This window comes from Hyla sarda, chromosome 4, assembly GCF_029499605.1.
Source record: "Hyla sarda isolate aHylSar1 chromosome 4, aHylSar1.hap1, whole genome shotgun sequence".
NCBI lineage: Eukaryota > Metazoa > Chordata > Amphibia > Anura > Hylidae > Hyla > Hyla sarda.
In genome coordinates, this window is record NC_079192.1 from 51,853,744 (window position 1) to 51,881,202 (window position 27,459).

The 27,459-nt window shown below is 45.3% G+C and overlaps 1 protein-coding gene across 4 annotated transcripts in view; it reads left to right on the forward strand.

The window, feature by feature from the left end:
• TACC1 (transforming acidic coiled-coil containing protein 1) overlaps positions 1 to 27,459 on the forward strand; it is a 115,381-nt gene that overhangs the window by 74,345 nt on the left and 13,577 nt on the right. For 3 of the 4 annotated variants that reach the window (XM_056570905.1, XM_056570906.1, XM_056570903.1), the window contains exons 3-7: positions 10,145 to 10,931; positions 12,885 to 12,920; positions 22,014 to 22,074; positions 24,158 to 24,317; positions 24,403 to 24,449. In XM_056570905.1, the coding sequence (XP_056426880.1) occupies positions 10,145 to 10,931; positions 12,885 to 12,920; positions 22,014 to 22,074; positions 24,158 to 24,317; positions 24,403 to 24,449 (1,091 nt within the window). The remainder of the gene's footprint in view (positions 1 to 10,144; positions 10,932 to 12,884; positions 12,921 to 22,013; positions 22,075 to 24,157; positions 24,318 to 24,402; positions 24,450 to 27,459) is intronic. The other variant, XM_056570904.1, reaches the window with a different exon arrangement.

Here is a 27,459-nt window from a genome sequence, read left to right on the forward strand (position 1 = left end):
TTGCAACATCTGGAGGTCCACAGTTTGGAGACCACACTGTCCTATGCAATCTTCCTTTTACAATGTATGACTCCATAGTGTTGGGTTCCTGTGCAGCGGTTCTGGCTAGGCTTCCACATTCTTTTATGATCTGGGCCTATTTCTGTCTTGTTTACATTGAATATTCGGTGTGTCCTCAGACTACATACCAGCCCGCACTGGAAATAAAATGTCAGGAACAGTCTCTACTAGAAGGATTCCTGGCATTTTTCTATGGCTGCCTCACGAGGCATCTGACTGGTTAACCCTTAGTCTGGCAGATGTGTGGAATCTCTCTATAGAACTGATGTCCTACACTGTCTGACCAATACTGTGGTCACTGCCAATTGCGGGGATCATGATAAAGTCCCATTTGCCCGTAGACCAACTAGTGGCCAATTTCTTAAACGAATATGGACTTTTGTTCCTCTTCTAGCAGAGTACCTTGCTAGTAGTTGTCTGTTCTCTTTACCTTAAAGGGGTACTCCACCCCTAGACATCTCATGTAAGACAAAATTATACTTTACCAGGACGTTGGTCCAGTGGCAGCTTGTTCAAAACTCCCGGGTAATCTTTGCAGCCCAAGAGTGGCATGATCAGGAGATGGTCCTGTTGGTTGTGGACCCTAGTCTCTTGTGTGTTGTCCTCATTTCCCTTCCCTCTCCTCTGGTCCTTCTCTCCCCCACTATTTTCGTTTCTCTGTTTCGGATTTCCCTCTGCTTTACTGATGGCCATTACATTGTTATTATCTTGTAGTTCTCTTGGCATGGGCCTTTTAGTATGTTATGTACAGGAAGTCCAATAGACTTGCATTGGCTTATCTGTTTTTTCTCTTGGGCTGCGGAAATTGTTTGTATCCACTGTAGCTAATTGATAGGGATCATAAACCTGGACCCATCATCTCCAATCCAGTACAATATGGTATTCGAAAATTAGTTTTTACACCAAACAACTAAAGGAGACCCGTCATCCCTTTCGTGCTGTCCCAACAAGTCATGGTCCCTGGCAGCTTTCCCCCCCTCCACACCAGCCTTGATTGATAGTCCTCTCCTTCTTTGGGTATAGGGTGAGATCAGTTAATAAAGTCCATCAGGGTGGGGAGAAGACCCCAGGGGCCATCCTGATGACTAGTGACTCAGGAGGCATGAAAGTGGTGACAGGTTCTCTTTAAGAATTCCCCAACCTCTTCTAGCTTCTCATTTTCTGTGAAAGACAACACTAATGTTGTTTTGAGAAGTAAAAATTTTGATAATTCGATTTTTATATCATATTTATGACCCACATTCATTGGATGCATTGAACGTTTTGGGTGACTTGAGGTCAGGAGACTGATTCATTAAGCATGAACAATGTTAGTAGTGTCTATGACATGGGAGGGACAAGGGGAAATCCTCACCGAGAAGACAAAGCCGTTGGTTCCAACCACAACTTTCTGCACCACCCATCACCAAGGCTTCTGAGAAGAAGCAGAAGTTGTCCTACATACTGTGTATACGTCACATAAAAATGACTGGTGGTGGTGCTGTAAGAGGGCATGTAATTTAGGAGATACGCCTTTATTTGATAGGGGTTGTCCAGGGTTTGAAGGAACATTGCTGCCCCGATGACCACCTCCAGATGCTACACATGACTACGATAAATGAGACCCAGTCTGGTTCCACCACATCATAAACTGGCCATAGACCTTAGATCAGTGGTCTCAAACTGTGGCCCTCCAGTTGGTGCAATTGAAGTTTTGCACCAACTGGAGGACTACTGCCATAGCTGTCAGATGATTGGCTCCATTGGTCATCACTTATATCTCACGCTATACACATGCACCCTCAAAAAAGCATACGTATGTTTTCAATAGAGAAATAAGGAAGGTGAGCTGCTGGCAGACACCTTTTGGCAGCGACTTAGCTAACCTAAAAGACAAAAGGAACAGTCATGTTGAAAATCCAAATCTTTGATCCTTCTCTCCCCCGACATCATGTGTTATGAAAGAGTTGGGAGGCCCCCACATGGTTTTCATGTCCCATTGAAGTCGAAGAGTTCAGCAATAACGCAGTGCGATAATAATTGTTCCCTCTCCATAGTCTGTCCAGATATAGGAGAAGAACCAGTAGATGTTGGACCCAGGCCCTTATGCCAAAGGGGCCCAAACCAATGTTCTAATTCTCATATAGTAGGTGGTAGAGTGGGAGTCTGGTAGAGGTTTTGCCTTGAGGCTTAAAGGGGAACTCAAAACAAATGTTTTCATATCAACTGGTGCCAGAAAGTTAAACAGATTTGTAAATTACTTCTATTTCAAAATCTTAATCCTTCCAGTACTTATCAGCTGCTGTATACTACAGAGAAAATTGTGCAGTTCTTTCTAGTCTGACAACAGTGCTCTCTGCTGACACCTCTGTCCATGTCAGGAACTGTCCAGATTGGAAGCATATTGCTATAGAGAACCCCTCCTGCTCTGGACAGTTCCGGACACGGACAGAGGTGTCGGCAGCGAGCACTGTTGTCAGACTGGAAAAAACTTCACATATGTCTCTGTAGTATACAGCAGCTGATAAGTACTGGCCGGATTAAGATTTTTAAATAGAAGTAATTTACAAATCTGTTTAACTTTCTGGCACCAGTTGATTTGAAAAATTTTTTTTTTCCACCAGAGTTCCCCTTTAATATGCTAAATACTTGGTTTTCCCCTGGACATCAGGATTAAAGGTATTTAGAACTGTCTATTTGTCATATATCTAATTGCCATAATTATAGCTTTTACATATATCAATCCCATTTTTTGGCTTAACATGAAAGAAACGTATTAGTAGTGTAATTATCGGCTAAGGCTTCCCCGGAGTCATTCTTACAGAATGCTTGTGTTGTGTGTTTGGCAGAAGACTTTTTAATATATTACAGATACAGGAGTAAGATCTTCATTAGGAACATAACAATAGGGACATGCATCCTATTTTATCCCTTTTATGTACTTTTTAGCCTTTTTTCATATGTTTCTAGCACTAAAGATTCTTATGTATGAAATAATGTGTGTGTGTGTGGGGGGGGGGGGGAGGGGGGAATAATACCTGAGATGAGGGTCTCCTTGAGTTTGGGGAATATCTGGCCACTTGGCCCTTGGCACTTGTCTGGGGGGCCCAGATCTCAATGGCAGTCCTGCTTGTGACCTTATGAATATTGTTTCTCTTGGATATTCTGTTTCCTGTTTTGATAATGGGCCACAAGCAGGGAGGTGTACAGACGTTTTGGGGGCAGGGGCTGAACTGTAAAAAAGGGCACTTATCATAATTATTTATATAAATGCCCACATAATAATTCCAGACTGACCAGCACTCCCAAGGGCACTTTTAGGAGGAACATCAAAAGGGCAGGGGCTCAAGCCCCCTATCTAGTCAACCTGTGCATGTCCCTGACCACAAGGGTGGGAATGGGTGTCCTTTGACCCATGTCTGCCAATTCATGGCTGCCACATCTCTATTATGTTCAATAAATACCCATGACTAGGGGATATTATAGCTGCTATGACCCCCCACCAGTTCATCTATCATTTAACACCTTTATCTTAATCTTAACTTATTCCCTCCTATAAATGACATAAGACATGTGTTGGTTAAACAAAGGCCACAGCAGCCCATTTATTAAATAACATAAATAATCAATTACAACATTGTAAACCGATGTATGAACGTCATACATAACAATATAACCTGTCCTAACATTAGGATGTCTATTAGCACAGGAGAAGAACCTGAGGGGAAACGTTACCAGACCAACAGGTGATGGGATCTTCACTTGCTCCTAGCCGTAGCTCACCTGCACAGGAGCACCATTTTGTGAAGCCCACCAACCTGAATTCCACCTTCGGGCTGGGAACCGCTCCCAGCCCACCTCCACACCATCCAACATACCAATGCCCATCCACTGGTGCCTCCCCAGATTCCTCTCCTGACCCAGCCACAACGGGGACAAGTGACCCCTTACTTGCCCCCGTTCCTCCACAGCCTCAATGCCCTCTGCACCGTCTCCTTCAACTCAAGAAGCCAAAGATCCATACCCATCACATTAAGATGAATACCATCCGAGGCCACAAAATCCGCACCCCCTTCCTCCAAATCCCGGTGCTGCGCCACCAGACCCCCATTCCTGGCCACGAACGTACTCACCGCCTTATTAACCTTAATCCTCGCCCTGTTGATCGCCACCACCGACCGAGCCTGCCTCCATTTCTGCCTGGCAACCATCTCGGACCACACCAGGACCAGATCCGGGAAAGAGGACCACAAGCGCAACAGGTCCAGTTTAATATCCCTGATCAAATCCCGAGACCTGCGCACCCCCAAATCATTCCCACCTAAATGGACAACTAGGACATCTGGGGACCGGTCTAGCTGAACAAAGAACTGGACCCTGGACAACAGTTCTGACCACCTCATGCCCCCCTTTCCCAACCAGCGAACCTGGGCCACTGAACCGTCCAATCCCAACTGTCTGCCCGCCGGCCGAACCCCCGCCCTTACTGCCCCACGCGTCACATACCAATGGCCGACAATCCAGACAAGCCCAGCCGCTCCACCTGAAACGACAAAAGAAAAGAATACAGTACAACCCACAGGCGCAAACACACGCACATCACAACAAATGAGGACGAACGTACAGCCTATACCTCTCAGATTCCCACCTCCCAATCCGCTTAACCATCTCCGGTCCCAGGCCCCACCGAGACGCCTCGGTCACGGTACCTATCCGGAAGGAATGAGAACTGTAGTCCTCCGCCTCGAATCCCGCCGCACGCAAACACTTAGGGAAAACCCCCAAAACGCGAACTAACAAGCCACCGGGCACATCTCCGAACCCCCCCAGTCGCGCCAAACGCACCACCGCCCCCGACCCATCTGATCCGTCTTTGACTGCCGAACGCGGCACTGCAAAACCCCTTCCACCAAAACCACATCCGAAAAAAGAAGCCCCCCCCGGCCCGACAACGACTAGGAGACACCAACTCCGATATACGAAAAGCCCCAAAAACGCCAACGCAAAAGCCAAACGGAACAAACATTGCTCATATTACGAAAAACACACCCCAGCCAATAAAGAACCCAAGCGCAACAACAAAGAAAAAGTCACCGATTTGCGCAAATCCCTAGAACTAGCCCCCTTACGAAACCTCCGCACCGCCTGCCGCACCAAAAAAGACTTCGTCCCATCCGGCACTCCCCGGACCTTGAACCAGAAAGTCAGAGCCGGCGACCCAGACCCGACGGGGACACCCGCTCACAAAAAGCCCTGCCCACATAAAATAAAAGGGCCACCTCCCATTCCGAAGGGGCGCCCGCAATGGAAAGCTGCCGAAGCAATAGCTCCCAATCTGCCCACCACCGACTATAGGACTCCCACGTTGACCTGGCCACAGACCGCCCCACAAGGCCCATCGCCACAGCTAAACCAGCCTCCACAGCTCTGGACAAGGGATCCCCCGCTCCTCGGCCTCCGGTGCCAACTCCCGAAACCGGTCCCACTGCAAACGAGAGAGAGCATCAGCGACTGAGTTAATCACCCCTGGCACATGCAAAGCGACAACATGTGAATTAAGCTCCAAACCCCGTAGCACCAGGTGACGCAGCAGCGTAACCACCGGCGGAGAATTCGCCGTCTGATTATTGATGGCCTGTACCACCCCCATGTTATCGCAATGAAAGCAAACCTTCCTATTGCGAAACAAGTCCCCCCCACACCTCCAGCGCCACCACAATCGGAAACAATTCAAGCAAAGCCAAGTTCCGTGTCAAACCCACCACCCGCCAGACCACCGGCCACTGACGCACACACCATTGACCCTGCAAATAGGCCCCAAAACCGCAACCGCCCGCCGCGTCGGTAAACAACTCCAAATCCCAATCAGAAACCGGGCAACCCATCACCACCGACCGACCGTTGTACCTGCCCAAAAACTCCTGCCAAACCCGCAAATCCGCCCTCAAGTCTGCCGACAACCTGACATAGTGGGTAGGCCGCGAAATCCCCGCAGTAGCCGCTGCCAGCCGCCGGCAAAAAACCCTCCCTATAGGCATGATCCTGCAGGCAAAATTGAGACGACCCAGTAGTGACTTGACCTCCCGCAACTGCAATTTCTTAACCCTGCATGCCCTATCGACCTCCCATTTCAGCTCACTCAGCTTCTCATCTGGCAGCCGACACTCCATCGCCACGGTATCAATAATGATCCCCAGAAACTTAACAGCCGTAGACGGGCCCTCTGTCTTGTCTGACGCCAACGGGACGCCAAACCACGTTGCGACCCGCTCCATCTCCTGCAACAGCACCGCACAGACCCGAGACCCAACCGGGCCCAAAAAAAGAAAATTGTCCAAGTAGTGCAACACCGAGTCCAACTGGGACTCCCGCCGCACCACCCACTCTAAAAACGAACTAAACTTTTCAAAAAATGCACACGAGATAGAACAACCCATGGGCAAACAAAGGTCAACGAAAAAACGATCACCTAAACAACAACCCAACAAGTAAAAACTGTCAGGATGAACAGGCAGCAGGTGAAAAGCTGCCTCTATGTCAGTTTTCGCCAATAAAGCCCCCTGCCCAAAACGCCGCACCCACACCAACGCAGCGTCGAAGGAAGTGTACGACACCGCACACACAGCCGGGTCAATGCCGTCATTCACCGACCTCCCTTCAGGGTGAGAGAGATGGTGAATGAGGCGAAACTTGCCAGGCTCCTTTTTGGGCACCAGGCCCAAAGGCGACACACGCAATCCCTCAATAGGAGGGCCACCAAAGGGGCCAGCCATCCTCACCAGCTCCACCTCGCGCAAAAGATTTTCTTCCACAAGCTCCGGACGGGCCCGTGCTGAAACCAAATTCCGCACCAGCCCCCCCCCGAACCCGCCGACCCGGAAAAAGGGATCCAAAAACCCAAGCGCAACAGCTCCGCCGCCTCCCTATTTGGGTAAAGTGCGAGGAAAGGCAACATCCTTTCCACCCGCACCGGCGTCACCCCTCTTCTGGTCAGCCTCTCCCTGCTTACTCTTCCCCCGCCGAAAACAGCGTGACAAACCGTGTCCCCCACCCCCGCAACCGGAGCATTTGTGCTTGAACCGGCAATCCGCCCCGAACTTGCAGCTCCCTTCGTTAAACTGCCAACAAACCCCACGCCCGGCCCCCCCGGACCGCCCTGACCCCAAACCCGAACCCCCGACACCATCTCGAAAGGACTGCGGCCCGGTCCCGCTACGAGGAGCCGCCATCAGCCGCATCCACAAACCAATATCCTTATGCTCCCAATGCAGATCCGGACGCACCGCCATGCGTTGCCGGAACTGCTCGTCGTACCGAAGCCACGCCGAGCCCCCATAAACCTGATACGCCTCCCCCACCGCATGTAGCAGAAGAGACCGGAACAGGACTCCGTTGCCTTCTCACCCACCACGCTAGCCAAAATGGCGAAGGCCTGAAGCCAATTGGAGAATGTCCGCGGTATCAGTCGATACCGCCGACGCTCTTCCTCCTCCACTTTTTCCAACCGCTTAGACTCGTCCGGCCGGACCCTGTCCAAGTTGAACTTATCCAGCGGCAGGAGCGAAAAAATGTCGACATACTCCCGCTTCCAAATTTTTTCCCTGACCTCCGCCTTGAGATGAGCGCCCAATTGGCCCTCAAAACAAACATAAATCTCCCCCCTAGCCGCATCTGCAGCCGGACACCTCCCCCAGAGCCCGACGCCGCCACCACCGGGCGACTCCGGACATCACGGGTAGCAGGCACATCGACCAAGGAGAGGACCGGGGGGACCCCGTCCGACGACTCCGCAGCAGAATTCGCCCCACCAGCAGCTCGGACGGACAGTGGCGGCGTCCTGACCCCGCTGATGCCAACACCCGCTACAACCCCGGAGGGGAGCAGGGGACAAGACAGCGGGTCCAGGGTCTCTGTAGATTCTCCAGCCAGCAGCAGCAGATCATCTTCACTGACCTCACTGAGAGCAGCCTCGATCTCGTCTCCTCCCAGAAGCACCGCCCCCCTGCCGGCAGCAGCAGCAGGGGACACTGCAGAACCAGCCCTCCTGCTCCCCCTGGAAGAGGAAGCAGAGGGCGCAGCATGAATCACGGCCCGGGCAGCAACCAGGCCTGCAGGAGACTGCCCCCCCGACTGAGGGGCAGAGGAAGCAGCAGCTCCGGATCTCCGCCGGGCCCGCCCTCCAGAGCGGGCCGCACCACGCGCCGGTCCCTCACTGAGGCCCTGGGACGCGCCGACAGCATGCCCCGCACCGCTCCTCACAACAGGCTGACCGAGGGGTGCCTGCCCGAACCCCCCACGCCCGATGCTCCGGACCCACGGCAGGAAGCGGCCAGTAAAGGACTCATCCGTCGGCGCCTGGGAATAGGGGAAGCAGCAGGTGACAGGCGCTCCGGCGGGCGAGAGCGCCGGCCGCTAGAACGGGGCCCGGACCCCCCCGCCGAAAGCACGGGAGAGGCGGTGAGGGATGGGAGCGCGTCCTCCAGCCACTGGGAGCCGCACCGGAGGACCTCATCCCGCACGCGCTGCAGAATCGCCTCCATGTCTGCCATGGCACAGGTAGGGACACTTCTTCAGCCACGCAGATTGTGGCCCCCGCACAAATCCCCTATCCTATATACCCTCCTTAACTCCTCCCTACTCCCTCACTAAAAGCCCGCGCTTCCCTAGCTCCCTCCTCTAACCTCCTCACATTTAACCCCTACCTGCCCGCATAATACCCCTGTCATGGGGCCCCTCCGTTCCCATTCTGTCCCCTCCAGGGCTTTCTCTTAGATTGCTATGTAAAGGGTCATGCACAAACTATTGTTGGGACCCTGATCTATTTTGTGGTGCCCACAAGTAGGAGGGTCAAGTAGTGCAGGGCTCCCTAGGGCAAAGTGGGGGACTATACCTGCGTTCATTGCTCCCCCATCGCACCTATGTAACAGAGCCCTGCTCCCTGATGTGCCGCACTTTTGGCCCATCCGTATACTACAGTGTATGCTCAGCATTGTGACAGACAATACGATAAGTTATGAGATGTTAGACTTATTATAACCAGACAAGGTTCAGCCACTTCTCCTATACTGCATAAAATAGGAAAGCTCCTAAGAATAGGATATAAACTTTGCAGGGGATGCCCTCATTGGACAATACCACTTTGTTGGAAGGATCCTCCAAAAACTTAGTATCCTGCTACTATAAAACCCTAAGCGATCATCTGTAATCTGTAAGGTAATTTTACAATACTATTTACCCTGTAGTGGATAAAGAAGAATACTATACCATTTTCTTTAGGTCGACAGACTGTCTATGTAATGTATGGACACACCAGGTCCTCTAGAAACTCTCTTTGTAGCCCCTCTCTGCTCTGGTGAGGCTCCAGATTGTAGGCCCTCCTCTCTAATAAAGTTATCCCTTAACTTGAAATGGCCTCAACATACAATAGTTTCATCATACAATGGTCTTTTCTGGACCATTGTAGCTTGAAACCAGACTCAACATACAATGTACAGACAGTCCAGATCTGTGAAACGTGTCAGTGGCTGGAAGAACTGACCAATCAGAATGTACATTCACTGGTAAATCCTGTATTACTGAAGCGCATGCACTGAATTCCTGTCTGGTAGCGCCCCCTACAGTACAGGAAGGTATTACATATTCTGTACTACTCTTTACCTGTGCCAGGGTTAGCTGCTCCTTTGGACACCAGGTGAAGGCTCCATGTTACTTTTTTTAGGACACTGTGTGTTCTGTACAGGACCCTGAAGAAGATCCTGTCCTCTACCTAGACAGTGATTACAGCTCCCAGCAGATCTTTCTTAGTTTTATATGTAAGGACTTGCTTTATCTACATTTATCTACTTTATTCAATTTTTCTTTAATCCTCACTTTTTTTCCTATTTTTAAATGACTTTTTGGAGCCTCAGAACCAATTACCAGGTTTCCATAGAGTTATGGTCTCAACATACAATGGTCATCCTGGAACCAATTAATATTGTAACTTGAGGGACCACTGTATAAGCATTGTGCTATGACCACATGCCTTTTATGAGGCACATATTCTAGTTAATACACCAAAAAAGCATTGCTCTTTCTTCTCTGATTATTTTATTCTGTTTTGTAGGCTTGACAGAAACAAAGAAAGAGGTAACCAAACTCCTATCTGAATTAACTCTAAATGAGAACAACAATATATCAGGTAATGGAACCTCAGAACTAGACCATGAAACCAAGGACAGAGTTACAAGTGCTCCGGATGTTTGCTGTGATGATGCCACCGTCAACACATCTAGAAGTACAATCCAAGAATCCATTCCTGACAATGCTATAGTGCAGCCACCAGAAGATCTATCCGTAGTTAAATGTCTTTTTCCATCAAATGACAACGATACTCAGCGTAAAATGGTGGATGGGGAATACTTGGAAGATGATAATGAACAGTTCAAGAATAATAATGTCCTGCAGACAGACAATGGCTTGGTAATGGATTCTTCTGAGAAAGATGTTGACCAGAACTCCATTATGGAATCCTTGGAAAATGCCAATAAAGATTCACCGAAGAAAGTTCGAAAATCAGTCAGCAAACTTCCATCAAGGATAACAAAAGTCCATGGTCAGAAGACAACACCCACAAGCACAGATACCACTACTAACTCGGAGGATGTCCCCAGCCAGTGGGATGACCCAAACTTCAACCCTTTTGGTGGAAAGTCAACCTTGCCTCCTTCTCCTACTGTCACTAAAGCACCGACTGGATTCAGAAAAGACTTGGATGATGACTCCCTGGATCATCACAAGCCAAGCAAGGCACTGTCCAGCTCTGAATCAGATCTTACCCAGGAATCTATACCAGGGAAAGGAACTGGAAGTGCCCGATCATCTCCAAAGTTGGGAAGATCACGTCTCATCACGTATGTATTGCAATACCTGTACCTGCCACCTTTCCATTTTACCAGAGGTCCCTAATCCAGTCCTCAAACCCCAACAACAGTCCAGGATTTGCATTTTACCATGTTATTTTCCATTGGAGTAAGTTAAAAAAAAAAAAACTGAATGTTGGTGGGCCTTGAGGACTGGGTTGGGGACCACTGCATCATTCGGTCAAACTAGAATGGTCATACTAAAAATATATTAAAATTATTTTGCTTCAAACTAAGAAGGACAAAAAAGTTACCTTTCCACACTCTTGGACCACATATCAGGTGTTAGGAGATGTTTTCCAATAACATACAGGTTTCCATCCAATTTTTGGTTTCGGCTATTTCAGCAATTTCTAGAAAATAAGAGGATCAAATATTTGAGTTGTTTTATTTTTCTAAATAGCCTTACATAAAACTTCACAGCCTTGTATTTAAAGTGTTGGACAGGATAAGAAAAAACATGGAAGCTTTTTTCATAAACATTGCCATACCTTTCCATGGGTTAAATCTGATATCGCTGCCTTCACTTTAGTAGAGATGACTTGCAATACCACTTATAACCTCTGGACACGTGTGGTGCTGATTTTTTTTCTCTTACTGTGCAACCCCTTTAATGGTCCACAATATTTGAATTCCATACTTTTGTCCTTGTATATTTTAAAATAGAACAAATGTTCTTCATAGGCTATTCATGCAGATTCCTTGTTTTCTCCCTCATGTTACTTCATATAACCTCTCTATAACTCCATATGGTTTTACAGCCCTTCTCATATTCCTTGTAGTAGATCACAGAAATTCATTCTTTGCTTTTTTCCTTCAATGCATTGTTGTTTTGTCCTGTAACAAACTTAAAATGTACTGGCAATCGAGGCGGCCATATTGAATGTTTTTCTGATTAGGAGACTTGTATCCAATTCTTTTCAGGGCAATAAGGAGAATCGGTAGGTTAAGAAGCAGTGGAAAGATGCTTGTGGCCTCCTCCATTTTGTGTTTTGTATGGGTGCATTTTAAGATCTCCTATACATGGATCCCATTCCTCAACCTTACACCACTATGTCTACTATTATGGCATCTCCTAATAATACTAACTTTACTAATAATTAAAGGGAATGTTTCATCAGAAAGGGACCAATTGTGTAAAGGAGTCTTCTGCTACTTTAAAACATATCTCCTATCCACATGATAGTGGATTAGTGTTTGATCGATGGGGGTCCGACTGTTGGGATTCCCCGCAGTCTCCTGAATAGCGCCCCAGCTCTCCTTGTCCATGGAGTAGGCTGCCATGCCCCCTCCATGCATCTCTATGTGAGAGCTTGTACTTGGGTATCTTCGGTTCTCCCATACAGATGCATATGGAGGGGGCATGTCGATCCCTGCTCCATAAATGAGATCTAGGGCGCCATACAGGAGATTGCGTGGAGTCCCATCGGTCAGACCTCCTGTGATCAGAAACAATTCCTCTATTCTGTGACGTATCATTTTACTGTTTACATGCATATATTGAAATTATCCTAAAATCTTGCATGCTGGAAAATGATCTGTTCAGCATAAGCTTAGAAGGTGAAACCAGTAGACAATAGCTTCACAATAGCTAAAGCCCAAAGCTCAGCTTCCCCTTCCCTGTGGAATGACCTTTTCAGAGCATGCCCAGAAACATTTCCCATTGATGTGAATGGGACAGCTCCTATCTATTGTTACCTATGTTCAAGGGAGTTGCCATAAAGCATATATCTGAATTCCGGTAAACAGCTCAGGCAAGATGGCAGCCCCCATATTAGGACAAAAGAACATGTTTCAGTATTTGGCTCTAAGCAGGAAAAAGTAAAATAGAAAAATGTAGCCGATACATTCCCTTTAAGACGCCAAGCGGGTGCTTGCTATGTCTCCATTCTTCAGTCTCTTCTGGTTCAACTCTCCTCTCTTTTCTTTCCTTATTTGCCTCAGGACTTCTGAGCAAGTGAAATTTCTCTGTTTTCTGTTGTAAGTATTCTCTATCTTGTGCTGAGATTGGAGTATTTGATAGACCCTTATGCAAAGCATGTTCTGTGTAGACATGGAAGAGCATATCGAGCATATCGGCTTCATAGGAGAAGAGGTTTGTATGAAGTATCAGATGGAACTACAGGGTGAGTTTATATGGAATAATAGGAATAATAATAATAATAATAATAGGAAGGTTATAGGAAGATTTATGGTAGCATAGGGGGAGTTACAGTGTGAAATTAGAGGGTAAAGTAGTAGGATTAGAGATTTGCCATAATGGACACTTGCACCATATTCATGGGATAGGACATAGATGTATGATTGTGAGGAGTACACAATCTCGAAAAAGTCCCTTCCGATGCTCCCATCTGAATAGACGCAGCAGTGGGCATACTGGACTGCCACTCCATTTATTGTTTATGGGAGTGCCAGATTACAAGAGAACAGTGCCCTACTGTAGACAAAGAATGGAGTGGCGGTCAAATTTTGCTCCGCTGCTTCATTCAGATGAGAGCTTGTGGGAGATCATATACTTAGTGTTGGTTATAGGAAGCCAATACTTGAAGAAGTAGGAGCTGTTTGGAGTAATATTACAAGTTATATGAATAGATAAGTGGAGGGAAAGGGAGAGGTTATATAGAGTAATAAAAGTTATAGAAAGGTGGTGTTTCGTAAAGTATATGTAATAATAGAAAATTATATACTGGCTAGAAAGTGTGAACAATTGTTGCTGAACAGCGGAGGGTCCCATAGGCCTCCTTTCCCTCATATTCATTTGGTGGGCTCATATTATATTTCACTTAAATTTGGAAGTAAGCTCTTCGGTATGTGTACGTACACCCATCACGTCAGACTGGTTACCCTGCAGAATATTCTATTCTAATCTTTCCCTTACTGATAACTCCAAACAAAAATTCTCATAGAATGAACCCCCTACAGAAGACAGGACCAGATTGTGTTAGATCCTGCTAGAGAGGATCCCCCTCTTGAAGACCATTTTTCACCGTCATTTTTGGTTGTCATCCTAAAGTGGTATCACTATATTTAGAATACCTTCTATTAATACGTTACGAAAACCCAAGAAGATTTTCTTCCATATGGAACTGTATAAACACATGAATTGTGTCACCTAACCACCATGGGAATGTACTGTGTCCATGGTTATTGGTAGGTAGGGCTCTCCTTGTGGTGAACCAGCTGGTATATTGAGGAAGAAAACTGTTTTTAAGTGCCACCAATAAGTAGCTATCCTGTAAGTCAATGTCCGACCCAATAAAGTGCCTTAAAATTAGGTATAGTCAAATTGTTCCACTGAAATATCTTTTATAAGGATGTCTATTAGGATCTGCATTACAGCTTCTACACATGGAATCTCCTGAACCAAACTTCAGATCACCCATAAGTGAAGTAAGATAAGGTGAATGATTGCTGGCACTACATTGTCTGAACCAGTCTACATAGATGGTGAGTGCAGGGATCCCAGTACACAGATAAATCTTGGGTGTTCTATGAAATAAATCAGTGCAGAATAAGTCTTAGACAGTAGAAAACAGTTCATAGCACTCACCCTCTGTGTAGAATAAAACAGAATTTTTTTAATTATAAGTATCGAAAAAATGCAGGACAGAACAAACGGCAGATCCCCGTGAACTTGATGGGAATTACAGCCTTTTTGCGCACCTGCGTGAAACAGCTGTAATTTCAATCCAGTTCATGGGCGTCTGCTGTTTGTATCGTTCTGCACTTTTTCTACGGTTTGGATACTTACAATAAAGAATTCCCATAATTCTACGCAGAGAATGAGTACCACAAACTTCAGCGAAGAACCCTATAGTGATCTAGAACTTTACGGTGATCTTTGGTGGTGTAGAACTCTACGGTGATCTTTGGTGGTGTAGAACTCTACGGTGATCTTTGGGGGTGTAGAACTCTACGGTGATCTTTGGGGGTGTAGAACTCTACGGTGATCTTTGCCGGTGTAGAACTCTACCGTGATCTTTGGTGATGTAGAACTCTACCGTGATCTTTGGTGACATTAGTTTGGTTCCATAGAACTATAGTGGGTTGTGTATTGCAGCTGCAATACGTGGTCAAGAAGAATCAAAGTGATGAAACTGGTGAAATGGCTGTAAAATGCCCAAGTATTGGGATGCCTCATACTGCGGCAGCATTCAGAGGTCAATAAATAGGCGGAGAGATGTTTGAATAATTGATCTGAACAACAGCGCTCTCCCTACATTACAAGGATGTCTCCTCTGTGACTATCACTAGGAAGTCATTACAGGGAACAAGAGCAGTTCTCCTGTTTTCCCTCCTATTGATGAAAAAGAAGCGGAGTATATTCAGTGCATGCCAAGCCGCTTCCTGTTCTTGCCTCGTTGGCTGCACCAACACTTCCATCCAACATGACATATTAGCATGCTGACGGGGCTGTTTTGCACGGTAGGCTGCACTCATCGGTGACCACTCTGATAAGCATACTAAGTGAAAGAGGCACAAAGTTAATTTTGGCTGATCTTCATGTTTTACATTTTTTGTTTGTTACTCATAGTATTAAATATGTCAAGACACTGTTGGGGCCTGCGGGCTACTACCTCGAAATATGTGACCTGTGGCTGAGCAACTAATTTGCAGCTGTGCCACCGAATGGTAAAAAATTCGTCAAGAGAGCTGTCAATAGCAGTGATATATTTAAAAAAGGAAAAATAATTATATAATGCCTAACTGAGGGCCCAGTCAAATCCTGAAAGATTCCGTAAAGGGGTTTTCTGGGACTATACAATAATTGTGCAACAATAATATTGGGGTAGAGGATGACGTGTCCGCCCCCCCCCCCCCCCCCCCCCCGGTAAAGGAGGAGCACTAAAGGCGCGTGCTCTTCCTGCTCCTGTCAGTGACATGCCTGCATGCTGCCTTCCGGCAACCTCCCATGATTGAAAATGGCCGCAGGCCACCCGAGACATTGCTTTTGTTCCGAAATGATTTTTCAGGACAAAGGGATGACCGGGTTATGCAGCAGTCCAAATCCACTGGCCGTGCTGGTGGGGGCGAGCGACATTGGTTTGTAGGCCCATGGCCCCCCAGGGGGGCCTTACTGAGGTATTGCCTGTACCCCCTGACAGTGTCCCTGCTAACAGTGACCACTGCCAGAATGACCACATAGTGGGCATATAAAGTCCAGACACAGGCATTGCTCAAAACGCAAATCTACTTTTTACTGCAAGTGGAGGCAGTCCCCTGTATGGTTCTCAGGAAGCAAGGCATAGTTCTTGGTTGCTAACAATTCTACGCTTTGTTTGGTTGATGTCACTACCAGGAGGGTTTTCTCAACTCTTCTGCATAACCGATTCCTTCCTTATAGCTGTGGCACACTGGGGGCTTCTTCATCTGCAGGTTACGAGGCTTCTTCATACACTTGGCATTTCTGCAATGTCTTCTCCTGCTTGTGGGTGGTGCCCCTTATCAAGTTGCAGCCCCTGAATAGAAGTTCCTGTACAGGTTCGTGTTGGTATGCATGATAACTTTCTTGTCACAGCACAACAACCGAAGAACCATTACTTTGTAACGTGAAAGGCAAAGCCTCCCACCTAACTGTACTGCTGAGCTCTTCAGTCTAAACCCTGGACTACACTTAAAGGGGTTCTCTGCTGCTTAGCGTTTGGAACAAACTGTTCCGAACGCTGACGCCGGCAGCTCGTGATGTCATAGCCCCGCCCCATCATGACGTCATGCCCCTACCCCCTCAATGCAAGTCTATGGGAGGGGGCGTGACATCCGTCACGCCCCCTCCCATAGACTTGCATTGAGGGGGTGGGGCATGATGTCATTGAGGGGCGGGGCTATGACATCAGGAGCTGCCAGCTCCAGCGTTTGGAACAGTTTCTTCCAAACAATGAGCAGCGGTGTACCCATTTAAGCTTTGCATGACATTCAAGGATGGAACCTTCTTGGCACTGTATAATCTTTGCCAAATTGGTGACATGAGAAACAAAAGGACATAGTACCATTGGAAATAGCCCATGACTAGGCCTATAAAGAAAACACATAGTATACACACAAAGCATATAGCTAACAGATTACACAGATTTATACTCCACAATGGCTGTACAACAGGCCATCAGTGTGTTATCTGTTGGGATTCCAGGGGTCAAGCATCAACCTATCACAATTGATGGCCTATTCTTATTTATCTACAGTATAACCTCTTTCAGATGACCACTCAAAATTCCATTGAATTGTGGTCTTCCTTATTGTTGGTCTTCTCAAAGAAAATAGACACTACTTATGATTTTTGGTGGACTGAAAATCCGTCACATAAAATCTGTTCTGTACCAGGGGGTGGTCTTCTCAAAAGTGGAGACTTTTCACTGTTCATGTATCAGACAGATGCTACTGCACACTTTCCTCACGTAAAAGAAGTTTAAGTGCGTTGCGTGTTTCAGCACTATTCAGAATTCTCTACATTTTTCACAGTTTGTTGAATATTGCGGCTTCTTTAACATGCAATGTAAATGTAGCCGGGAGACGGCCTTGATGCCTGTGACATGTCGGATTTCCCCCTAGGGAAGCTCGTGATTAACATGCCTGACATTCCAGCTATTTGTTTTGTATATTGATTCCACATCAAAGTCCTCCTCCTCCCATTGGATTAATAGGGGCATAGTATCCTGACCGAGCCATATCAACAATGGCAAAACCAACGCTGGGTGCGCGTGGGAACTAAAGAGTAGCTTGGAATTCTGTAATAAGGTATATGGAAATTGATTTTCCAAATTCCCTTTCTTTCAATTGGTGTACAATGGTAGGTTTTGTTTCTCATACAATTTGGGTTCTAATTCCTCACCTATTGCACAAGCTCTGCTTGCTGTATATTACAAATCACCTTCATTGAACCATTCTTTAACAATATAGCAACTAAATGCAAGATTATTCGGGAAGCTCTTATGTCTGCTGTGTTGTTTTTTCTGATTCTTTTATTCTCAAGTGTCTGAAGGTGTATTGCAAAACTTTCTGTTCCGCATTGACTAACAACATAAGAAAAACAGATAGGTGTGTAAATCTTTGGCAGACATTATGTGGATAGACCTGTGTCCATGTCAGATGGGACATGTCTTCCATTTAGTGGACTTGGGGTAACGATCCTAACTAAAGCCATCTCCTTTGTGCTGGTTCAGGTCAGCATGTTGCCTATTTAGGTTCCCTTGTCTTCACTTAGGCCCATTTACTCCTTACTTATGTGGTGACCCACGGTGAATGGCGGGACCTCGGGGTGTAGCGGTGTAGGTGGATGGGGCAAGATGGTATTAACCCCAGGGGCAAGGTGTTATTAACTCCTAATGTTCGTGACGCCAGAGTGTTTTTTTGGGTATCGGGAACCACCCAAACGCTATCCCAATGGCTAGGCAGTGAAAAGAGAGTCCATGGCCAGGTTATGGTTTAACGGAGGCTTTACTGAGGTCAGACAGTTGTTATAGTCTCTACAGCTCGGCCAGAATCCCAGAGAGGTGGCCAGGAACACAGAAGAACCTCACAGCTTGCTGGGACCAATTATACTTGTAATAGACTTTAGGCTTGACTAGACTGTAGATAGTGACAGTAGACATAGACTTGACTTACTGGAAGAGACTGTAGATTTGAGGCCTTCCAGGTAGCTGGACACTAGCACTGAGACTTCTGGTCTTGACTGTACCCCAGTAGAAAGAGCTCTAAAAGAGAGTGATTGCAGCACCTCCCTTCCTTATAAAGGGGAGTGAACTAGAAGCCCATAGGTCAAGCTGTGGGTCAAGTGTTAAGCTGGTGCCCTCTGGGTAACATAAACATAACATGTGACATCCTTCAAAGGTCCTCTGTACTGTCTATACATTAGCATACTGACTATATACCTATTACAATAAATAACATTGTAACCCCTTCCTATTTTACAAGGTTTTGAAGCGTGTGTGTGAGAATGTTTGCTCATTCATCCAGAGGAGCATTTGTGATGTCAGACACTGAAGATAGGATAAGATGACCGGGCTCACAATCTCCATTCTAATTTATCTTAAAGGAGTACTCCGCCCCTTGACATCTTATCCACTATCCAAAGGATAGGGGATAAGATGTCTGATCGCGGGGGTCCCACCGCTGGGGACTCCCGCAATCTCCATTGCGGCACCCCAGACATCTGGTGCTCGCAGCGATTTTTGCTCCGTGCCGGATGACTGGCGATGCGAGGCGGAGGCTTGTGATGTCACGGTCACGTCTCGCTCGTGACATCATGACCATGCCCCCTCAATGCAAGTCTATGGGAGGGGGCGTGAAGGCACGAGCCTCCGGCACTGCACCCGACGCCTGGTGCAGCAGGGAGATCGTGGGGGTGCCGTTTGCTCCACAGAAAGTTTTCCTTCTGGAGTTCTTTTCAGTCTGACCACAGTGCTCTCTGCTGACACCTCTGTCCATGTCAGGAACTGTCCAGAGTACAAGCAAATCCCCATAGCAAACCTTTCCTGCTCTGGACAGTTCCTGATACGGACAGAGGTGTCAGCAGAGAGCACGGTGGTCAGACTGAAAAGAACTCCAGAAAGAAATAGAACTTCCTCTTGAGTATACAGCAGCTGATAAGTACTGGAAGGATTAAGATTTTTAAATAAAAGTAATTTATCTGTTTAACTTTGTGGCACCAGTTGATTTAAAAAAAATTCCACTGGAGTACCCCTTTAAGGACAACACAAGGCTCTGAAGACTCTAGTTTATGGATCGCTTATCTCTCACAGATAATGGATTCTACAAACCAACTGTATCTAATCTCTTACTTTTTCCAGGGAAGCCTTTAATCTTTTTAAAAGTGAAAGTTCTTTTGCAAATCCAGATCTTGACTGGCGTGTCTTAAATCCTTGTCCTTTGAAGGGTTTTATGAAACTCTCAGAACGTAGAGGTTTTATTTTTTTTATTTTTTTTACTTCTGTCCACTGTTGTACAGGTTTCAAATGTGTATTACATATCCTTTACCTCCATAACCCCTTGTCATAACAGATGATTTTTAAGCTTTCTAGCTGCTGCCTGACATTGAGCTGTTTTCCTTACTGGATAATTAATTGAAAGTAGCCCAGATGTTGAAAGGCCTCACTTTGTTTTGCTGCTCCCGCTCTGTTCCCATGAGCCTTCCATTGTTTCAATTCAGCTCAAGGTTGAACTTTAAACATGGAGGTAATATGAGGCAGCAGTGCAACAAGGCTTTTTAAAGCAGTGGTCTCAAACTGTGGCCCTGTAGATTTTGCAAAACTTCAAATCCCAGCATGTCCAGAGAGCCAACAGCTGTCCGGGCATAGTGGTGTGGAAGGTACTGGCGGTTGGGGTGATTGAACATAGGATGTAGGCTACGGTTCGTGACGCCAGGGCACCATTAACCTCCTCGGTCAGAAGATGAGATAGCTTCTCCTGGGCCAAGTGCGGGGACAAGGATGATACCAATGCCTGATTACGGATAAATATCTTTACTGTTGCAGGAATTAGAAAATCCTTGACAGTACAAACTTTAGTGCTGAGGGATGTGCAGAGTGTAACCAGGGGAGCCTGTCTCCTTGCTGGGACTTTAATGTGTGAAACTGAAGATTATTGATTATGGGAGCCCACGCTGGATTTAGAGACTTTGTGCTGACTGACGACTGTTTCTTCCCAAGGGCTCTGTGCTTATCGCCACGCTTTGAATTTCACCTGTGCGTTGGTGTGGCTGCAGACTTTAGACTTTTCTTCAGGTCTCCTCACTCTGCTCCTCAGCTCTTCAAATCTGTGACTCCTCTCTCCTCACGCGCTCTCTCTAGACTGACCAGCTAGACCATGGAACGATGGGCCGTGCACAGAGACAGCAGGGATGCCCGAGGCAATCTTTGCCCACAGGTCAGCCTTTGGTGCTGGTGTGGTGACCCAGTACAGAGTCATGTATTCTAGCAGATCCAGCTCAATGTCCATGATGGGTCCCCTCTCCCTAGAACTCTCTTTATTGCATTAAGGAATGTATTATTAATGTATTGTTCCATAAGGGTTAATATAACGTCTTTTATATGCTCTGTTACCTTAAATCTGTGTTACTAACTTTGTTGTCAAGGGGAGTATGCAAGGTGAACAGGTGGCTTGTCGGTGACCAATGGGATCTCTCTAAACAGCCCCCCTTATATAGTGAGGTCAGGGTTCAGCTTATTCTCTTGAGTCCAGTCCATGCTGAGGTACAGTGAAGTGAAGAGCTGAGGAGTTTGTCTGTGTGATCCAGAAGGAGGCCTGAGGCCTAGTCCTGCAACCACGTTTCTACTGCAAGTTAACCCTGCACCTGTAGTGAAAGTCAAAGCTGCAAGGTAGGAACTAAACCAGTGGGGAAACTACAGAAGTCCAAGCCCAGTCAAGATAGTCAAGTTTGTCAATCACTTAATCCAAGCGTGGCTGCCTCAGCCAAGTCAATTACAACTACAAGTCCCAGCATCTCCTTGATGCTGAACTGTGCTGTATAGACTGTAACACCTTGTCTGCCTCAGTAAAGAGCCATTGTTCTGTAACCTTGCGTCAGAGTGATTATTCGCCCCGTGCCTGGCCCAGGAATAATCGGCTATACCTAGTAGGTTAACTACGCCCTGGCATCACGATCACAAAGGGTTAATAGCCTCTGCTCTTCCATACCCGTCACCACACTGGGATACCACACTGGGAATTGAAGTTTTGCAACATCTTAAGGGCCACAGTTTGAGACCACTGCTTTAAAGAGACCAGGACGTCTAAAGGTCTGGGGTCATGGTATAGAAGCCAGAGAAGCACCTAGCAGGGAGTGCATGAGCTTTACAACAGACCAGCATGAAACTGTGTTCATTGAACCTAGGCTCCTATATTCCTATACCGCCCCTATTACCCTATGTACGATTACATAACCATCTTGTATTACTTTCCATATTGGTGAGCCAAGTTTTCCTGGATAAATCTTCCATTGTGGTCCCTATGGTACTGAACCTTCAATCTCCAAGCATGGCAGAATGTCTCTAAGTACATGCATGAGCTAAGTTGGGTCATCCTGTTTCCTGATGTTTCCTCAAGACCCTTAAATAATAGGATTATTTCTTCATTTTTTAGGAACAGCTGTAAAGTGCAGAGTTATGAAGGCTCAAGTTTGGTGTTAGATGTGTGTACTCAGGTGGGTGAACCTAAGATCTCGGTGATGGTTTATGAATTACTATCACAGAGTCCCAGTTATTTGTTGTTCTTCGACATGATGGGGGAGATTTATCAAAACCTGTGAAGAGTGGGGCAGTTGCCCATAGCAACCAATCAGATTGCGTCTTTCATTTTTTACAGGACTCTTTAAAAATGAAAGAAGCAAACTGGTTGCCATGGGCAACTGCCCCACTCTTGACTGGTTTTGATAAGTCTCCCCCGATGTTCCTACTTAGTGCGAGCTCCTTTACATTTGAGGGGGTAACTCCTAAAGGGGTTGTCCAGACGTGTTCTACTTCCCGATCTGACATCCAATGTGGGGAGACCTAACTGTAGACGCAACCCAGTGTATAAAGCATCTCCCCATCCATGCCTGATATCAGATCGGGAAGTAGAAGATTCCTGGACAACACCTATATAGTAGTTGAAGGTCTATGCTTGTAGATATATACTGTATATGTCAATCCAGCAATTGAATTCTATGCAGCTTTATTCCAAATAAAAGGAAGTAAAACACCACACCATCCAATCCACCTTAACGCGTTTCGAGCGCATTTTAAACAGAAATTCTTGTGCTGAGACAGTCATTAGAGGTACCATTTAACCCCTTAATGCACCATGACATGAATGTACGTCATGATGGCATTATGGAAGGATGGAGCTGAGTCCCCAACAGTAGTATGGTTGTGTATGTTTGTGTATATATATATATGCATATATGTGTATATATATATATATATAATGTGTGTGCGCATGTATGTGTGTGTGTGCATGTATGTGTGTAAGTATGTGTGTGTATGTGTGAATATATATATATATATATATATTTGTCCCCAGGTTGTGTGTGTGTGTGTGTATATATATATATATATATATATATATATATATATATATATATATATATATATATATATATATATATAAAAAGGTGTGTGTGCGCAAGTATGTGTGTGTGCATGTATGTATGTGTATGTGTATATATATATATATATATATATATATATATATATATATATATATTTATATTTGTCCCCAGGTTGTGTGTGGTATAACAACTTTGCTCCATTCACTTCAATGGAACTGAGCTGCCATACCACAAACAACCTGGGGACAGAAGTGGTGCTGTTTTAGGGAAAAAATTGCTGAGTATTTCCAATCCTGGATAACCCCTTTAATGCCAGGCAGATCCTGCAAAAGCAAATACAATTTTAGTTTCATACAAAGGCATAGTCAATTGCTTAGACTGCCCAGGACATTGACCGGCAGTGGACAACGCCCACCGCCCATTAGCAAAAAGAAGATCCCACGTCAGATAAAATCCAGCTGTATTGGTCCACATTAAAAACACATCAGATACAGAGGAGAAAGACTGGAAATGCTGACACATTTGGGGCTTACAAGTCCTTCCTCATGGTATAACAATATATAGTGGTGTAAACACACATAACGGGGAGAAGATCTGTCCAATGGCCAATCACAAATGAGACATAAACCAAACCTTACAGGTGCAAATAACAACAGAAGATCATGTATGCAAAAAACTAAAGTACAAACAAACGTAATAATATACCCATAAAAATTGGGGCTGACATGATGGATTTAGTCTGCAGAAGCAATCTGATATAACCTGATTTTTTGTTTGTATGTTGGTGTTTTTCATCCACCCATTTTATTGGGTAACTTATTATATCAGTGTCAGCCACTAGAGGGCATTAAGTAGATGTCAAAACAGTGTCTAATATAAAAAACATAAGAACAGACATAAAACCGTTGGCTGTCCGGGCATGCTGGGAGTTGTAGTTTTGCAACATCTGGAGGTCCACAGGTTGAAGACCACAGCACTAGACTATTATGCACACCACTCACGCCAATATATAATATATATATATATATATATATATATATATATATATATATATATATATATATGACTTTATTTTTATTCCATGAGAAAGGAGTGTGAGTCCGAAACCTGTCTGTAAATGATGTTGATTATGTAGTTTCAATAAAAAAAAATGGCGACTTGGGTATAATATTGCCCTGAAATGTACTTTTGCTCACAGCAAGAAGATGGATCTCCTACCATTGAGAAGAGAGAAGGACATGCTACAGACGAGGAGAAGCTGGCATCTGTTCCAGCACCAAAGCCGATGGGCACCGGGGTCAAAAGTCAACAAGAAGAGGAAGCAGAGTTTTTCGAGTGTCCCAATGACTCTACGCCAGGTATTTACCATTGACTTAGCTGAGGGGCATTTGTGTTAGCGTTGTGTTTGTCCATATGTAACACCGCCTCACTGTTTACTTCTAGGATTGGGAAAGCAATCATCTCTGGAGGCGTCTGAAGCTTCACCTCAAGTGAGTATCTATGGAGGAAATCATATTAGATGGTTTATATTGTTTGAGTATTCAATGCAGATACTATTTACACAAGGCAAAACATGCTCCTGTATAGATCCGTATTAAATCAGCCCCCCAGGTCTGGAATATGAATTATACTTAGAAAAAAGAAATAAAGAAATAACGTAAAATAAAGTATTTATATTACTAAGAAGTTGTGGGTGTGTAATGCTGCCCCCTAGTGGAAACATAGTATTACATTTCATTGATTTATTTAATAATTGTATATCCATCTTCTGACATTTTATAATGAATGTAATAAGATCTCCCTAGCAGTGTCTAGGGAGAGGCTTGCCCATAGATGTAAACCATGCATTTGAGAAGAACAGTGTTTCCCAACCAGGGTGCCTCCAGCTGTTGCAAAACTATAATTCTAAGCATGCCCGGACAGCCTTTGGCTGTCCGGGCATGTTGGGAGTTTTAGTGTTGCAACAGCTTGAGGCACACTGGTTGGAAAACACTTGGGTAGATCATAGTGTCCCAGCATCCCACTACTGTATCAGCTTCATGCTGCTCCCACGCCCTTTGTTTTCTGCTGCAGAAAATCAGAAAATTAAATTACCCTAAGGGGCCCATTTAATTCTGGGCAGACATTCTGTAAGCAGCGGGCACCACCAAAATCAATCGGCGCTAGGACCGCACGGACCTACAGCGCCCCCATCGACGGCAATGCAGTCCACTGACAGAATGAGCCCCAAATCCGGAATTTTCACAATGGAAAAAAATACTGCTGCAGAAATTCTGCAGTGTGCACGATGCAACAGAAACCTTATTGAAACAATGTCCATTAAAATAAATGGGTGACAATGTAATTCTATGTTGAACTGCTTTTTTTTTTTACACATGTCCTCTAGAACAGTGTTTCCCAACCCAGTCCCCAAGGCACACCAACAGTCCAGGATTTTAATTTTTCCCTGTTCTATTCCAATGGAGTAACTGAAAAAACCCGGAATGTTGGTGTGCCTTGAGGACTGGGTTGGGAAACATTGCTCTAGGACACCCATATGACCTTATTTCTTCTGGTTTTACAAGGATTTATTTAGTGTTAGAGATGAGCGAACTTACAGTAAATTCGATTCGTCACGAACTTCTCGGCTCGGCAGTTGATGACTTTTCCTGCGTAAATGAGTTCAGCTTTCAGGTGCTCCGGTGGGCTGGAAAAGGTGGATACATTCCTAGGAAAGAGTCTCCTAGGACTGTATCCACCTTTTCCAGCCCATCGGAGCACCTGCAAGCTGAACTAATTTATGCAGGAAAAGTTATCAACTGCCGAGCCGAGAAGTTTGTGACGAATCGAATTTACTGTAAGTTCGCTCATCTCTATTTAGTGTCATTCTGTGTTCTAACAGTAGGAGGCAGCAGTTACATATCACTGTGTCCACTGTACTGTATGTTGAGTAGCTTCTGCATCAGTGGAATTAAAGAAGCACTCCAGGAATAATAATAATAATAATATATTACTAATTATTTTTGTTGTAAATAAATATATATATATATATATATATATATATATATATATATATAATATTTTTTCCTTGCAAAACAGCAGATATTATAGCATTACTGTCTGCTAGACTCCCTGATATCTGTCATTCTCTTATCTTGGCCGTAGTCAGATGATTCCATCATTATATCTAGCACTACAATGAATGGCAAGTATGTGGCATTTAATGTAGTTGCCCACTTTAGACAGCCTGTACCCTTTTTCTATGTACTCCGATGAGATGATCCCCCATGTTCAGCTACTATAAAAGTTGGTACACCCTCTAGCCCAGTGTTTTCCAACCAGTGTGCCAAAGGCTGTCCGGGTATGCTGAGAGTTGTAGTTTTGCAACAGCTGGAGGAACACAGGTTGGGAAACACTGTGTCCAGCCTTTGGCTCTCTGTATTGTAGCTGTAAGAGAGGGGTGATACCATTCAACCCCGCATTCAATCAATGGGACATCAGATGCTCTTTAGAGGTAGAGACAATGATATTGTATACACGAATATGAGGATGACATTGATACCCATGATACCATATACACTAATATGACGATGATACCCCAAATATGATGATACCCATGATACATACAGTGAGGCAAAAGAGCATTTAGTCAGACACCAATTGCGCAAGTTCTCCCTCTCAAAAAGATGAGAGGTCTGTAATTCTCATCATAGGTATACCTCAACTATGAGAGACATAATGAGAAAAAAAATCCATAAAATCACATTGTCTGATTTTTTAAGAATTTATTTGCAAATTATGGTGGAAAATAAGTATTTGGTCAATAACAAAAGTTAATCTCAATACTTTGTTATATACCCTTTGTTGGCAATGACAGAGGTCAAACGTTTTCTGTAAGTCTTCACAAGGTTTTCACACACTGTTGCTGGTATTTTGGCCCATTCCTCCATGCAGTTCTCCTCTAGAGCAGTGATGTTTTGGGGATGTCACTGGGCAACACAGACTTTCAACTCCCTCCAAAGGTTTTCTATAGGGTTGAGATCTGGAGACTGACTAGGCCACTCCAGGACCTTGAAATGCTTCTTACAAAGCCACTCCTTCATTGCCCATGTGGTGTGTTTGGGATCATTGTCATGCTAGAAGACCCAGCCACGTTTTCACTCAAAATCTCACAACACATGGCCCCATTCATTCTTTCCTTTACACGGATCAGTCATCCTGGTCCCTTTGCTGAAAAAACAGCCCCATAGCATGATGTTTCCACCTCCATACTTCACAGTAGGTATGGTGTTCTTTGGATGCAACTCAGCATTCTTTCTCCTCCAAACACGACTAGTTGAGTTTTTACCAAAAAGTTCTACTTTGGTTTCATCTGACCATATGACATTCTCCCAATCCTCTTCTGGATCATTCAGATGCTCTCTAGCAAACTTCAGACAGGCCTGGACATGTACTGGCTTTAGCAGGAGGACACGTCTGGCACTGCATGATTTGAGTCCATGGCGGCGTAGTGTGTTACTG